The following is a 17,206-nucleotide window of genomic DNA, read 5'->3' on the forward strand; positions in this document are numbered from 1 at the left end:
GATTAATAAATGTATTGTGTATCGGTAGTCGAAGTTGCCTGTAACAGGTTTTGCTTCGACCAACCAATCAGAAGATGGCAAACTGCAAATGTCATCGAGGGCCAGCACGATGGCCTTGCTTGGACAAATTTGAAATCTGATAAAAACAGTCCCTTTGCTAATACTGTAGCCTTACTGATTCTGAACGCCCTGGTTAGATTGGATTGACAAGGCAGAAGATTGGACATACACATAAATAAATAAATTCAACATCCACGTACTGAAGCAGTGCCGCCAAGAGAAACACTTTTGACATCAATTGAATAGACTATTGGGAATATATGTATAGTTTCATGGAACAAATGTTACAATTTATTTTGTCAATGTAGGTCCGTGCCACTGGTTAAGTTATATATGTTGGACGTTAGCCCCCCTTTTCAATTCCAAGAACCTCTGTTTGTTTTCGACTCCCTGTAACCGGCTGAAAAAGATTTGTTCTCAGGATCAATCCACTGCTCATCTTACCATGATGTGCAGTGACCTTTTGAGGGCGGGGTCAGCACATCGGAGGCCTTCATTGGCTGCTACGAAACCACCTCAAGGTGACGGTTTGCCTTTAGTCCCTCGAGAGTCTCATTGTCTTATCTTTCTGTGTTTTTTTTAATACTTGAATGTGTGATCTGTGTTCTCTTCCAGTGACTGTAGCAGTGGGGGGGTCTCCCTGTGTTGACGCCCCCTATGGGAGAGAACAGCAGGTTGCAGCTCCTCCTATGTCACTGCAGAGAGATGGTGAAGCGCATAACATCTGCACATCACTGACGTATGTGCACTAGATGTTAATCGACCCACACTGAGCTTGCAGCAGATACATGACAAATAATATTTTTCTTCAATAAATCATGTATGAAGTTATACAATTACATCACACATGATTTTTTAAAAAAACGTGGCCACAGAGGCAAAATGTTATGAGATATCAGGCTATTTGCTTTGTAACGTTTACGCTATGCTGTTTGTTTATTTTATTTATTTATTTTTATAGGACACCTATCAAGTGAAATTCAGCAACAAAGTAATTTTTTTTTTATCTGCCTATTTCTGAAAATGGCGGCACGGTGGACGACTGGTTAGAGCATCTGCCTCACAGTTCTGAGGACCTGGGTTCAATCCCCGCCCCCGCCTGTGTGGAGTTTGCATGTTCTCCCAGTGCCTGTGTGGGTTTTCTCCGGGCACTCCGGTTTCCTCCCACATCCCAAAAACATGCATGGTAGGTTTAATAGAAGACTCTAAATTACCCGTAGGTGTGAATGTGAGTGCAGATGGTTGTTTGTTTGTATGTGCCCTGCGATTGGCTGGCGACCAGTTCAGCGTGTACCCCTGCCTCCTGCCCGATGATAGCTGGGATGGGCTCCAGCACTTTCGTGTGCATGCATGCATGTTCATGACAATTTAAAAAAATCTTCTTCTTCTTCCCGCGACCCTAGTGAGGATAAGATGTTCAGAAAATGGATGGATATTTCTGAAAACGTGTCTTTGAGCAAGCCATTCTGACTTTGATGTCACAAATTTACGTAATAACCACCCGAGTTGTTTTTGATTTCCCCCCCCCATGTCTTAGAGGCTGGGCTATGTAAGGAGCCGTCATATTCAAAGTGATGGTCTGACTACAATGTTCGAAACACACGTAAAAGCCAAAACGTAAGCAGAGCTGTGTTGATTTTTTTCTGATGCAAAGTTTATCATTAGCTGAGAGAAAAAAAGAATCTCGTGTTACATTTGAGTTATTCCTGATATTCTGTATGTGTGAAACAGTTATTGAGTGTTTTACCATTAATATATTTTAAAGCATGATTTAACTCTTCAGAGGCTCAGAGATATTAGATTATTTTGATTGACGGTCATGTGATCCTGGTAGGGGCCCTGATTGGTTCCTTGGACATCAAACCACCTGATGCAAAAAAAAAAAAAAACAAGGCCACTACAAATTGTTTTTTATGTATGTAAATGTTTACCAGGGAGTCAAGCTATTTGTGACTTTGAACAAAATTTTCGAATGCACTGGTGGGTTACGTCTGGGTAGAAAAGGGAGTTATTATCAGTAAATGAAGTGTACGAAGTGCTGCCTACATGAGTGAAAATGCTTATCCCCACCCACACACACTCTTGGCTTCACTCCTCTAAGTAGACCCCCCCCCGACCACCTACTTCCACCAAAATTGCTTCATATGCCTCCTTTGAATATACTTAACTGCTTACTGTTAAAATGTTTCATGTGAAGTAGTTTCATGGTCCAAGTTGTGGAATCGTCGTTTTAAAATCATTTACAGGTACTTGCAATGTGACTTTGCACTTTTCCACAGCCTTAGTAAGGTCACACAAAAAAGGTAATCACGAGGGAGTCGCATAGGAACTCAACCTGATGAAAGAAAGTGAACAAAGCCCCACTGGGGGGGGGGGGTGAAGATAAAATTCCTCAGGACCTTTGACGCTTCTAAGGCAGTGCTTTGCTGTATTTTCCCGAAAATAATTTGGCCGTGTAATCCTCCTCCTGCCAGGAAAAGTGACAGGAGCAAGAAGTATTTGCGCTGTGCTCACACTGGCATTAAAGTGACATGTTGCCTTAGACCAGTTCCAACCAGATAAAGAGCATGTGCATGGGTGGCGGGCGTGGGGAATGATGTGCAGGAACCCGAGGAGGCGCTTAAAACACTAGAAGCGCCCGTCAATCATCAACAAAACATCAAAGGTAATACTGCTATGCTGTTATCCATAACAACAGCAAGGTTAGAAATAGCTGTACGTCCAATAGAAAGGATGGAAAAAAATATTACAGTATATAAAGATCTTGATTATATAACAATAACTATCATCATCCCAAACAAGTTTTCCGCAGTCACCAAGTATCAAGATGTGTTATCATCAAAGGTCAATAGATGTTCTTCCTTTGAGACAGATCATAAAGAAGATAAGTTATTTTGGTCATCATGGCCTTGCCCCTGACAATGAACCTCATCTAGCAGTATGATAGATCCTTTTACTCTTTAAAAGTAAACATGGTTACAGTTTAAACACATTTATACATATCAAAAACACTTATTACAATACACTTTTAAACACATTGTAAACATATTGGAAAACAAACAAAAAAAACTGATAGAAGAAACATTATTCATAGTGTTTGTGTGTTAGATATGTGCCTTTAAGAGGCGGGACCTGTTGGGGTGGCTTGTGATGTCAGAGAATCTGTGTGCAAGTTTCTGGGCGTGAGCTGTGGCTGAAAGCAGCAGCTGTGTGAGTGTCGGCCAGAATTTGAGGTCCGACCAAGCTTTCAATAAAATGCCACTATAAAGGGAAGTTTAAAAAAATAAATAATGGAGCAAATAAGGTACTGTAATGCCCTCACGCATGGGCAAGGAGCGCTACAGTCACCGATGCACCTTGAGCTGTTGATTGGACACGACAAACAGTCAAACAGACAACAAAATGAGAACACTCACAAGGAACTGCTGTAGGCCGCAACTCGCATACAGACGTTCAACGCCACTCCAGCTCCTGACATCACTCACACATTACATTATGTACCATAAATAGACTTTATAAAACCTGTTAATTTCTTTACATTTGCTTTTACATTAAAATTTTTTTTTTTTTTTTTTTTACCAAAAATCGTGTTGTTTTCCTTTATAACAAAAGCTACTTTGTTTTTTTTTGGGGGGGGGGGGGGCGGGCTGGAAGGTATTAATGGCATTTCAATTAATTTTAATGCGACAAATTTATTTTGATATACGAGTAAACTGAGATATGATCTTGCAACAAATGTGAGTAGACCCCTAAGTGAGAAATTTTTTTAAAACTCCTATGTAGTGTACAGCTTGTACAACAGTGTAAATTTACTGTCCCCTCAAAGATAATGCAACAAAAGTGAGAACACCCCTAAGGGAGACTGTCAAAATGACTGTGTATATGTACGCCTATACACATTTATCTGTTTCATGGGGAGGTGTTCTATACATGCACTCTTCCCTAACACAACAACACAAAACTCCCCTCTTTATATTCCTCAGCTCGTGAGACCCCTTTAACTTCCCAGCTTGCACATATGCAAGTGCACTTCATGATTTAATATACATTTTTAAAAAATATATTTATCTATTTATTTTCCCCTCACATTTTGGGCTCCTATCAGGTAAATATTATTAATATTGAATCATGTATAAAAGAAGGCGTGGCGTGTTTTTATGGCGTATAAAGAGCATCCGTGTGCTTACGGGTTGCGGAGCTCCTGCTGGCCGGCGAGAACAGCTTCGAACCGGTTTGCTCGCCGATCACAAAGCCGCCAGGAAAGAAGGAGCAGGAGGAGGAGGAGGAGGAGGTGGAGGCGTAGTGCGCTGATGCTCGGCGTCTGGTCGTCACTTCTGCTACTAGACGTCACCAAAAATAACACCCGAGGGTTTTTTTGGGGGGGGGGGGGGGGGCTCACTACAAAACCGCTTGTCTTTTTTCCATCCCGGAAGGTCCAGCCTACATGGAAAGTTGCCGTGGACGAGCGCGCATCAGCACCGCAGGCACAGGCTGCTGTTGAGGTGAGTGCCGCATGGATTCTTGAAGAAAAAAGGCGATAACAAATCAAATCAATTAATATGAAATTTTAAAAAGCAGCCCAGCCCGTTTAAATATACTCGTTTCTACCATGCTTGTTACCTGCGTTTGAAATAACCGTAACGGGAAGGTAGACATGTGACAGCTGAACACTGTTGTCGTTCCGTTGTAAACAAAGCGCACCCTGAAGCAGGCTGAACGCTGCCGTTGCTGCAGTGGTGCGTTGCACTTGCTCGCAAAAGTAGGGAGGCACTTTGGAGATCCATTTCCTGAAGGGCAGGATGCCGTGAAACGGTAGAATTTGAAACCGCAACCTTTGCGTAAAGAAAACACCAACCGTGATTTGAAACCCTACCTTGGCGAGGAGCCCCATTTTGAAACCATAACCCTGCCTTGAAGTCTTAAATCTTCCACAAAATTCATAACACTGGCCTTGAAACGATTATTTGAAACCCTAAATTGACACCCAATCTCTGGTTAGTAACTCTGAACCACAAACCCTGTCTTGAAACCCTATTTTGGAACCCTACTTTGAACCCCTAACTCTGCCTTGAAACCCTGCTTTAAAACCATAGTGCGAAGCTCTAATCCTGTTTTAAAACCTTAGTTTGAAACCCCAAACCTACCGTAAAACCCTAACACAGGCCTCTATACCCTAATTTTGAACCCACTCGAAACTGTAGCTCAGTTGGTAGAGTGGGCCATCCACCGGACTGAAGGTTGGCAGTTCAAATCCTGGCATTGACTGTCCTCTGTTGAAATGTCCTTGGGCAAGGCACTGAACCCTAAATTACCTCCAAGGTCGGCTTTGTAAATGAGAAACTGTTCTCAATGGCCTTATGGGGTTAAACAAAGGAAACTGTGACCGTGCTTTGAAACCCTAATCCTGTCTTGATTTAAGTTTTTATTGAAACTAATACAGGTGGGAATTAGTGTAGTTCTTTGTTTTGCGGAACGTTTCGAAGAATATTGCAATTCTGAGGGAGTACATTTTGAACATCTACAAAATTAAACTGTTTAGTGAATGAAATTTCAATAAATGAATGGAAATGGAAGAAACGTTTTTTTCAAAGTGTACTGCGTGCATGTTTTTGGCCCACCCTGCAGTATATTTTGTATAAAGAGGCTGCTGAGTCGAGATGAAGATGCTGGGGGATGGTGCCGTGTCACACAGCAGCAGGCCTTTCTTTCTATTTTTTTTTTTTTTTATTATTTACTTTCCCCTCCTCCAAGGTGTGCGTGCTTATAAGAACAAAAAGTGCACTGGCTTTGTGTTCAGAGACGCATACAGGTGGCAGCCTCAGAGAGTGTGAATATGTGTGCTTTGCGAACGATGACAACTAAATTGACTTGTCGCCCGCTCCAAGGAACCCACCCCTTCCTCACCCGGCGGGCGAGCAGGAGCGGCAGCGGCAACATCGCCGACATGGCTTCCAAAGCGCTGGACGGCGGCTGGGGATGGGCCATCGTGGTGGCCTCCTTCCTGGCCCAGCTGCTGGCCTACGGTTCCCCGCAGTCGGTGGGCGTCCTCTACCCCGAGTGGCTGCACGCATTCCAGGAGGGCAAGGGCATGACGGCCTGGGTGGGCTCCCTGGTGGCCGGAGTGGGCCTCATTGCTAGTGAGTAGGAGACACTTGGACATCTTAACTCTGCGCAATCCAATACAAAGATAAACATGCTCAGTTTTCATTGGCGCTGTCTGTAATGCATTAGTTTAACAATGCCGTGGTTGTGAGTGCTGTTTATGGTACTTTGCTTGCCTTATTTTGCTACATAAGTGGCAAAAAAAGTACATAGTACAAAAAAACACAGTCACTATAATCAGTTCTTCTACACCACTATAATAAGGCTCAGAAATGGGGGGGGGGAAAGCACACGTAAAGGACAATCAAAAGCATTTTCACTCGTGGCGGCACCACTTCATATGCTTGTCAATTAGTGTGCATATCTGTGCATGTGGTGCGTCCAAATTAAATGAACTTTCAAAGTTTATATAAGGTTTAATACACCAGTATGTAGAAGCTTTTTTAATTCAAAAATATATTTTTACCCATGAATTTTCAAATGTATATTTTTACAAAAAAAAAAAAAAAAGAAAACAAAAAAACATGTCAACATGTAGAATCACGATGACTGAACACAGAAATGAGGTGTAGTGGTTGCATGTTATGCATTTGCAGCTCTAATTTTCTTTTTTTTAATTGTCATTTTTACTGAAAATGGTAAAACGTGAAATTAAGAGTGCATTAAAGCACTTCATTATGTTGGACGCTGTCTGAGGAAAATAGGTTTGCTGAAGGGGGAATTTGCAATTTAAATTAAAAATAGATATAACAACAACAACAACAAATCACACTTTGTCATAGCTGTTAAAAAAATCATTTGATAGTAAAGCAGCAGAAATATGATCTTTGAAAAAAGCTGCCATCTCCGTCTCCATCTTGTGGCTCTAATTTGATGTACAGAACAAAGAACCACCGCACCTGAGGGAAAAAAACAATGAGACAGAACGAGGTGCCAACCATTCGTCGCGCACTCGTCGTGCGGTGGTTTCTTCAAGTTATGACTGTTTTAACAAATATGACAAAAAGTGATGTTTTTTTTTTTTTAATTGCAAATTCCCCTTTCAGCACTGTAGCTTGTCTATTGCGTGCTCTTTAGATTGTGGCGCAGTACCTCGTTTTGTGCTTGGATGCCAATTGTGATAGACCATAGATCACCAAGGAGTGGCTGCGCCCTCAAAGAGTAGCAAAAAGATGTTTTGGCACCGCGTTTTATGCTTTGGCATCATCATCTGCTGATATGCGCGATCCGCGATGCGATAACGACCCCGCGCCACTAAAAAGCATCACCTTTACACCTGACCTTGTTTCCAACCCCTTGTGATGTCGCTGATAAAGCAGATACTGAATTAAAACGATGGCGTTACGCTACAGGTGTTTTCTGCTGTGTTGGCAACACGGTGGAAAGCGAAAAAAGGGACGTCAGTCTGATGAGCACTTAGCGGCTCCCGGAGCTGAGCTGAGTTGCTCCTAATGATTTTAGATGGAAAAGCAAGCGCGAGTCATCCGAGCAGTGAATGTGAGAAGATGACATTCTACTCACACGACAGTGGCTCACATCCGAGGAGGAGAAGCACAAACGCAAATAGAGTTTTGCATACTACAATGGAGCCGAAAGGAGAAAAGTGTGGTCATGTCATCACACAGTAAGCAGCCAAGACTTAAAACCCCAAGTAAAATGATCTTAAAATAATCTAAATCAATGCATGCAGCAAAACAATGTTAAATTGCTGGATTTTCAATATTACAAACAAACAAAAAAAATCTTCCTTCAGTGATTATAATAAGTATAATGCAAAGTGGGCAACCATAGCAGCATAACATTTGGTTCAATATTTTCTCGACAAACAGTGTACACAGTGCAAATTTCATGAAGGTCAGATGTTTTGATGGGTTGAAAAAAAAAGTATTATGGTCTTTTATGAATATTACTATATACATTTATGTAACAAATACAAATGGATAAAAAAAAAAATATATATATATATATATATATATATATATATAGAGATGTGTATTTAAAAGTGCATTCCAGAATTGTTGTTCATTGTTATTTTAGAATGTTTACATTGAATTACAATATATATATATATTATAAATATTATGATATAGTTACTCCCTGCTCTGCACTCTCAATGTAAGCCTGCATGTGTTTGATCTGATTCTTTCTCTGGTGCTCGCGACACAAATATACAGCAGCGCGTACGTTGAATTTCTCTGAGTATCAATAACAGTATGAAATAATAACAATTAATACAAATCCCGAAATATAAAAAAATTTTGGCCAACGGGTGGATGAAACTAATTGTTCATTGGTGTGCAATTCACATAGAAATAGATTATTATACATTATAAATAGATTATTACAAAGCGTTGTTCTAAACACACACACACACACACACACACACACACACACACACACACACACACACACACAAAGGATACATATGTATATCTAGGATGCAATACAATTTTTCTCCAGTTCAGTACATACTTAATGTGCTTAATAGCTTGAGGTCAAAGAATGCATCATCGGGGAAGGTTCATGGTAACGAATAAGGGAAAATTCCGGTTCTAGATGCCTCGGACTATTGTCTTAATCCTCTCATCCGATCAATTTATGCTCAAAGATGAGATGGGACAGGTCTCGTCTAAGAGGGATTTTGTAGGAGTCACGTTCATTTGGACCCAAGTATTTATCCTCTAAGCTAAAGAGGTACGCCCCATCTAAGAATGCTTACTCTCTGCCAACCAAGACAGCCGTTTGGGTTGAATCTCTCTTGTTAGTATTCCGTTTAGTTGTCACATGAAGGCACCTGAAAGAAAAAATGACGGGTCGTATTTGTTGAAGGCTCAAATTATTTAATCTCTTACGGAGGACAGTAATGCATCTGGTGTTTTGAATCAAGAAAAAAAAACAAATTTTAGCTACAGGCAGGCAGTGTAGAGGCCTGCCCACTTTGCCCGCCTTCTGCTGTCAAGAGGTCTGGACTGAGGTGATCGAAAGAAGGAGGACCTGGCCTGGGGCCTGATCAGGTTCTGGGCCCACGTGACCCGTGGCCCACGGGGACTTTTCCCTTTGGCTTCTTCGGAGGGATTTGTCAGCACTTCTGAAAGGTTCCTTTTGCCTCTGTGATTAAACAGCATAAACTCTCTTTGCAGGTCCCGTGTGCAGCGCCTGCGTGGACAACTTCGGCGCTCGCCCCGTCACTATCTTCAGCGGCGTCATGGTGGCCGGCGGCCTGATGCTCAGTGCCTTCGCTCCCAATGTCCAGTTCCTCATCTTCTCCTATGGCATTGTCGTCGGTAAGGTGGTTCGGGCGGGGGTTAAAAAGGAAATGCCTTTCAAGTCAAGGCGGTCATATGATTGGCCTAAGCTTCTTATCCTTTGAAATGCCCGGGAATTTTAACAAGTTGGATAATCATCAGAAACATCCATCCGTTTACTTCACCGCTTATCCTCACTCGGGTCGCGGGCTGCTGGAGCCTATAGCAGCCATCTTCAGGCGAGAGGCGGGGAACACCCTGAACCGGTCGCCAGCCAATCGCAGGGCGCATAGAAACAATCATTCGCACTCACATTCACACCTACGGGCAATTTAGAGTTTTCCAGTTAATCTACCACGCGTGCCGGCTTCATCAGAAACAGCATCTATTATATAATGCAGGAGCCGATAACAGCTAATTATGAGCATCATGAAAAAAAAAAAAAATTGATATAACATCAGGGACAGAAAAATAACATCCTTTTATTACCCTTTGCCACCTGTTATCTCAGTGCAGTGAAGTGCAGCACGAGAAATGCTGTAGTCAGCAGAGGAAGCGGTGGCCGAAGGTGGACGCCATGCATATTTCAGTAGCCGTTTATTTATGGAAATGCCTCCTCATGCACGTGCGGCTTATTTACTAGCACACTTTATGCTTTTGTGTGTGTCTGTGTTGCATAAGGTCCTGCACGCAGAGTGCCCTGTGTCGATGGATTTCACATAGCAATGTCGTATATCACAAACATGCAGAGACATGTACGTTTTACAGCCTTTAAAATCAAAGAATGTTTAAAATCAGTGAGCCCCTGATGTTTTCGGATTCCGAAAATTAAAAAAAATCCCACAGTAAATAGAAATAATCCATACCAACGTCAACTGTCGCCATTATAAAACTTTTCTATAAACTGTACATGCCATGTTTAAAGTCACATTTTAAAATTCACTGTCACACAATTGTACAACAGTAATATGGCAGAATGTTGCCATCATAAAACCTTTGTGAAACTGTGTAGGCTAAAACAAATTTCTAATGCCCGCCGGGGGTAATATGGCGAATCGCATTATTGCAAGGAGAAATAAAAGTCAAAATTCAAACTGTCACCGACATAAAAGCCTTAATGAACTTTACAGGCTATATTTTGAGTAACATAATCACAGTATATTCTTTTTTCCTTCTCACATTCTTCTCTGAATGCCTGAACAAGAGACTCCTACTTTTGAAATGTGTCACCAAAAACCAAAAACATTTGAAATGTGTCACCAAAACCCCCAAAACTAAGCTAAGCAAAACCTGCCCCGGGATGAGTGTGTTCAACTTAAATGGTTGCTCTGTAGCCCCTTTAAAAAAATAAAATAAATGTAATTTGCAGTTGACATAGTAGTGCTTTTCTTTACTAATAGAAATTCCTCTCATGTCTTTCCCTGTCCTCTTGTCTCCTCCTCACAAAGGTCTGGGTTGCGGTCTGGTCTACGCAGCCACCTTGACAATCACCTGTCAGTATTTTGACAAGAGACGCGGCCTTGCCCTCGGCATCGTCACCACAGGTACTGCCCCCGCCTCCTCTGAGCTCTATTGGTGCTCAACAGTTCTCCATGCTTACTGCTTTCATATCTGCACCGCTGCTTGGGAACCGCAGAAAACATGTGAGCTAAGCATCTGCAGTGAAGAGTGTTCTGGGAAGTTTGGGAAGTGACAAGTGGGCAAGTTTGGCTGGCAATGCCAAGTGCAGTGATGATTTTTGAAAGGTTTGCAAAAATGCTAATTTGTCAAAAAATCCATTGCACGGGGTGGATTTAAGGACCGCAGTAACAGTTTCTCTGATGGGTTTTCCATTACACCCTACTGTTTATTATGGTCTGCGTATCAGCCATCTGTAAAACGGTCACTTTGCACAAGCCAAACATCCAAAACGTGGATTGGCCGCCAAAGGAGCCGCACCCGCAGCTTCAAAATAGCCGATAAACGGTCGATGGGTGACGCCACGTGAACTCTGTCCACTTCCTGTATAAAGTCAACGTCCACACCCAGCAAACACAGGATGTTATGAAAGCTGCTGTGCTATCACAGTATTTATTTTTCGTATTTATTTATCATCGTTATGGAATCTATTCGATCCTGTGGAATGAGGAATAGGTTGATGGTAATACATATTGTTGCTGTCGGGTGTAACATCAACCCAGATTTGGTCAACTTTGTATTTCACAAATCTAAATCGTTGGTCAGAGTCCACGTGTGTCTAGTTTTTGTTTTGTTTTGTTTTTTACAAATTATTAACCAGTCTAAATAGACCAGTCTCTTTAATGATACAAGCACAAAGAAAAATAGGTTTTTCAAATTTCCTGAAAAATAGTTGGCGATGCGAGGATTCCGACTGACATTGCCAATATGTAATTTGTGATTTTCACATAACTTGATTAATAATAGTAAACAAACTTGTAAAAATGTTGTTTGCTCATTTAGCAATTATTTTCTTTTTGTTGCCTTGGTTTTATACATGTAAATGTGGTTTTGTATATGTAAATATCTCCCATGCTGAAACAGCCATGCTTGAAGTCTCATTTCCAAAAGGTTATTGATGTTTTAAAGTCATAACAGTAAAGACCATCAAGAGAGGAATTCACAAATTTCATGCCAGTCAAATGCAAATCTAATATTAACAAGATTTCTTAAACTTGTATAGAAAGAACTCAAAACCAGTTTTGTGTTAAAAAAAAGTTTGTATTGAAAGTGTGAGAATTACTATCGAACGTTTTTTCTTAGAAACAATTATTATCTTCTTCGAATGATAACTGCCGGTAATTCAAATACGTACTCGTATCATTAAAACTGATTTTCAAAATGAAATTCAGTGGAGTATGGCTTTACTGTTATTGATCAAATTATATGAAAATGACCCTTGTACTTCAGATAGAGGTGTACATATTAAATGACACACCTTGCAAGGGAATGTGTTTGAATGTGGGTCTTGTGTTTACCACGTCTGCCTCAGAGTCGAGAAGTCGCGGGTTCAAACCTCAGTTCAGTGTGACTGTGTGGCGTTGCATGTTCTCCCCCGTGCTTGCGAGGAGTTCCTCTTGGTAGTGTTAGGTTCATTAGAAACTCAATTGTCAATAGTGGTGAAATGTGAGTGTGAACTGTTGTTGATCGAAATGTGCCCCATGATTTGCTAGCGATGAGTCCAGTGCCAAAGTCAGACTGAATAGGCTCCAGTCACTTGCGACCGTATTTGAGGACAAGTGCTATATAGTAAAATAGTGAATGTATGGAAGGATGTCTTTGAATGCCCATCTCTCATTCAGGCACCAGCGTCGGAGCCTTCATCTTCGCCACGGCTCAGAACGAGCTCATCGTGCTGTACGGCCTGGACGGCTGCCTCCTGATCATCGGCGCGCTGGCGCTGAACCTCATGGCCTGCGCCGGCTTCATGAGGCCCCTCAACATGCCGGGGTACTACCTCAAACAGAAGGCGGCCCTGGAACGCAACACAGAGGGGCAGCTCTTCGAAAAGCACCAGCTGGACGACCTAAAGACGGCGTCGGGTTCTACGGCGTCCACTCAGGAGAAGAGTCTGATGGTGAAGGAGCTTCTCATCACCATCGACGGCATGGACGCCAGCATTCAGGTGGAGAAGAGGAGGAGCAGCTTCCTGGCTGGGCTGGGCGTCATGAAAATCATCAAGAAAAAGAGGCAGGCTTACTCCAAGTACATGACCTCTATGTATGAGATACTGCAGGACCAAGCCATGGTGGCCTTCTGCATTGGCTTCTTCCTGTTTAGCCTGGGAGCGTTCCCTCCTGTGCTCTTAATTGAGGACGTGGCACAGAGCCAGGGACTCATCGAAGAAGTCAGTGTCATTCCTCTGGTCTCCATCGGAGCCATCGCAACATGCGTGGGCAAACTGGTCCTAGGTATGCTGGTGGACATCAGGTGGATCAACAGCATCTACTTGTACACCTTCACCATGTTTGCAGGAGGTATCATGCTATTGCTCATCCCTGTCACTAAAAGCTACATGGGACTCCAGATCCTCTCCGCCATCTTGGGCTTCTTCTCGGGAAACTGGTCCATCACCTCGTACATTACCACCAAGATTGTCGGCTTGGACCGACTCACACAAGCCCACGGAATTGTCATGTTCTTTGGTGGATTTGGGATCATGCTGGGACCACCTGTTGTTGGTAAGTAGCATTTGCAGAAGGAGATGTACGTCAGAGTGTCAGAACTACCTTAGATTGGGTCTACTTCGTACAAAGTGACAGAACTACAAAAGAATGAGACCCGCTTAACTACCTAAGAAATTGGAAAAGTGATAGAGTACCAAAGAACTAGGCCACTTTGAGAACTGCGTTCACTTCGCATGTTACGGAACTACCTAAGAATTTGGCCCGCCTTGCAGAGTAACACAACTACCATGGAACTGGGCCCGCTTTGTGCAAAGTGACAGAACTACCTAAGAAAACATTGACTTTGCATGTGACAGAATTACCTACAGAACTGAGTTCGCCTCATGAAACCTGACAGAAATACCTTAGAACAAGACCCGCTCCCTGCAAAGTGAACTACAAACCTGACCCACTTCGCATAAAGTGACAGAACTACCAAAAGAACTGATCTCCCAATATTGGGGCGATTCACATGTGATAGATCTGCCTAAGTTGCCAAAAGTAACAGAACTACCAAAGAACTAGGTCTGCCTTGCTCAAAGTAACAGAAATACAGACGAAAACTAGGCTTTCTTTGTGGCGAATGGCAGGACTGGCTAAGAACTGTCATCTACGAACCGGATTTGCTTTGCTTTAAGTGACAGATCTATCCAAGAACTAGGCCCGCTTCATGCGAACCAGTAATCCTTACTGTGTTTGTCTTTCATCACTTATTAGGCTGGTTCTTTGACTGGACGCAGTCTTACGATTTGGCGTTCTACTTCAGTGGGAGCTGCGTGTTGCTGGGAACGCTGGTTCTCTCCCTGCTCACACTGCCATGCTGGAATAGGAAACCCACGTCCGAGAACGACAGACCGGACGTGCAGTACACCAGCAACTGCGACAAAGTGGCCTCTGTCGCGTGAATATGAGCACATAGGGTGAACGTGCCAACACTCCGGGCCCCATTGACTGCACTGCAAATGCTGTATCTGAAGGACCTCGGACTACAAGCACGGTTTGCCCTCATAACTGCTGCCAGGTGTACATGCACCAAGACACTTAACTGAGAAAATACAGGCCTTTCCTCCAAAAACCATACCTGTATTTCTCAGGTTCACGCCAAACACACATTGCACATCAGTTGAAGGTACAACCCTGCTGTAGGTGTCGGTCCTCTTTTATAGCCTCATTTTACGAGGTGGTCCAAACAATAATCTAGTTAAATGGCCGTGTGCTGAAACTTGAATCCACTGCAAATGCACAAAAAGAATTAAGAGTGAACTTTTAATAATCTTGACTTAAGCAACAAGTTTTGATTTGTTTTTGTAGCTGCATCTGACATACACCTTGTACATTACAAAAGCATCAATGATAGTTAATTCCTGTCAACACATAATGCCTGTTTGAACAATACACATGCCTTGCTTTATAGATATTTTACTTTTCAAGTTTTTTACTTTTAGAACCAGGAATTCCACACCATGAGCTACACCTGCACAATCCAATAAGCTCCGACACAAGACCTATGCCAAAAAGATAATAATGCTGTTTTGATTTGACGCTGTCAGAGGTATTCATTTAAGAATTCTTATTTTTCTGGTTGTATAACTTAAGATATTTACGACGCTGGAGTGTGCAGGTGTACCTAATGTACATAATTTTTTTTCAGGATCAGCAAGTAAAAGCTGATGTTTTTCATTCTTTCATCTTTGCGGCATATTGCGGCATAACTATTTTGACCAGGCTGGGCCTTTTTTTCATGCATTTCTTTATGTTGTGTGTGTTAGTACTGCAGTATAATGCACACGCACACACGTGCGCAGATTTGTGTATTGTGTGATATACTTTTGTATTAGCACTAGTTTGAAAAGTCCTACGTACTCCAGACTTTTATATGCACCTGGCTGTAGATATGTAAGTCATGTTTTAAGTTAGAACTGTGTATGCGCAATCACACGTAGACTTGAGAATCACATGACTTGTTGTTCAGGAGACCACTGAAAATACTTCCAGTAGCAGGTAAAGGTTGTTAAGTGTTTTTAGTGGGATTTTTATGTCTGTGAACGCAGGACAGGGTGCAGACATGATGCAACTGGCACTGACCTTGCATAGAGAAAGTTATGTCTGTTTTCTTACACTTGTTATTTCTAGTCTGTTATTTTGTGTGCGTTGTGCCAATAAATGGAGTTTGGAAGACGTGTGTTTTGTATATGCACTATACAGATACTAGTCAATCAATATAGCAGTTTGATTACTGTACAAAAGTTCCTGACTGATGGATAGCATTCAGCTTTACACCGATCTGATCGGCTTGATAGGTATCGGCCGATAATTAGCATTTTATGCTGATCGGCTTTAATGCCATAATTCGCCGATCGCTCCGCCAAAGACATTTAGTCCGTATCGCCGTCCTGTTCAGTATATTTGAATCCAAAAGTTAGTCGTGTCTTTTGATGTAGTACTATAAATATCTGACCGCCAATAAAGTTATTTAAAATAAACATGTCGGCGGTGTGGGACAGACACGTAATGCCCGGATCAGACTAAAAGACAATTGGTCTTTCACGATTGCACTGTCAGACTACTGCAATAAAATCTTGTATTCCGATACCACTGCATCCTGTCTATTACGAACACTGGGCTTTATCTTGTCAACTCAAACGTGACCGGATACACTCGTTACCATGGCGACGACAATGGATCGCATCGTGTGTATTAGAAGAAGAAAATGGGGGGGGAAATGTGTGCTGGTGGTCACCGGCGCTTGGGAGATGATTTCAATTCAAGGATTGATTGAGCTATGTTCACATACTTTTAATACGATAACCGCTCGCAAGCAGGCAACAAAACATTATGTAGCCGAGCAAGCTAGTGCTAGCACTAACGTTTGTATGTAAACATGCCGGCGTTATGTCAAATCATGCTCTTAAAAGTTTCGGTCTGTGTGTGATGTAGAATAAAGTAATTTAATTATAGTAAGTTAACACCCATTATTTCTGTCGTGTTAGTTTGACCTGACTGATTAGAATACATGACCTGAATACTTTTGAAGGTACTCCGTATACGGTAAACAAGTATATATAGTAAATGAACAAGTCATTTAAATAGACACATTGCTCCATCTTGTGATCGGATCGATGATCGTTTTTTTAAACTCGCTGAATCCTGACCGTGTAAAGCCTAGATAGTACAGTACGTGTGCCTCACAGTCGACAGGTCCCATTCCCAAGTGTGAATTTCGTGGGTTTTCTTCTGGTATTCTGGCTTCCTCCCACATGATGTGGGATGTGATGCTTGTAAGGTTAATAGAATACTTAATTGCATAGAGGTGGATGTGAGTGTATATGGTTGTCTATGTGACTCGCCCAAAGTCAGCCTGGATAGCATTCGGCTCACCACCTGAAGTTGAAAAGCGCTATAAAATAATGGATGGATGGGTAGTGCACTGCCCATTCCAGAAAAAACACTGTCAAAGAGGTATTGATTAAACAAAATATGTATTGTTGTAATTGTCGTTTCCTATACTATTACTAGAGGTGCGTTCGGAAATTCAATCTGGAGCCCTAACTCAACTCTTACGAGTACACATTCCAACAGCATTCTGATTTTCCAAACGGTGCGGAGTGCAGCAGAGAGACATTTTCGAACGCACCT

At 42.1% G+C, this 17,206-nt stretch overlaps 1 protein-coding gene across 1 annotated transcript; it reads left to right on the top strand.

The window, feature by feature from the left end:
* Positions 1-536: 536 nt before the first annotated feature.
* Positions 537-15,740, top strand: LOC133410121 (monocarboxylate transporter 9-like). Its single transcript, XM_061690885.1, has 8 exons — positions 537-581; positions 676-1,246; positions 4,494-4,562; positions 5,946-6,197; positions 9,303-9,446; positions 10,856-10,951; positions 12,707-13,585; positions 14,288-15,740. The coding sequence occupies exons 4-8, from the start codon at positions 6,005-6,007 to the stop codon at positions 14,473-14,475; spliced, it is 1,500 nt and encodes a 499-aa protein (XP_061546869.1). The 5' UTR covers positions 537-581; positions 676-1,246; positions 4,494-4,562; positions 5,946-6,004; the 3' UTR covers positions 14,476-15,740.
* The last annotated feature ends 1,466 nt before the right edge of the window (positions 15,741-17,206 follow it).

Source organism: Phycodurus eques, chromosome 11 (assembly GCF_024500275.1).
Source record: "Phycodurus eques isolate BA_2022a chromosome 11, UOR_Pequ_1.1, whole genome shotgun sequence".
Taxonomy (NCBI): Eukaryota; Metazoa; Chordata; class Actinopteri; order Syngnathiformes; family Syngnathidae; genus Phycodurus; species Phycodurus eques.

Coding starts and splice junctions, on each gene's coding strand:
- LOC133410121 (XM_061690885.1), top strand. CDS start 6,005: ATGGCTTCCAAAGCGCTGGACGGCGGCTGGGGATGGGCCATCGTGGTG. Junction 9,447..10,855: donor CTCCTATGGCATTGTCGTCG/GTAAGGTGGTTC, acceptor CTCCTCACAAAG/GTCTGGGTTGCGGTCTGGTC. Junction 10,952..12,706: donor CCTCGGCATCGTCACCACAG/GTACTGCCCCCG, acceptor TCTCTCATTCAG/GCACCAGCGTCGGAGCCTTC.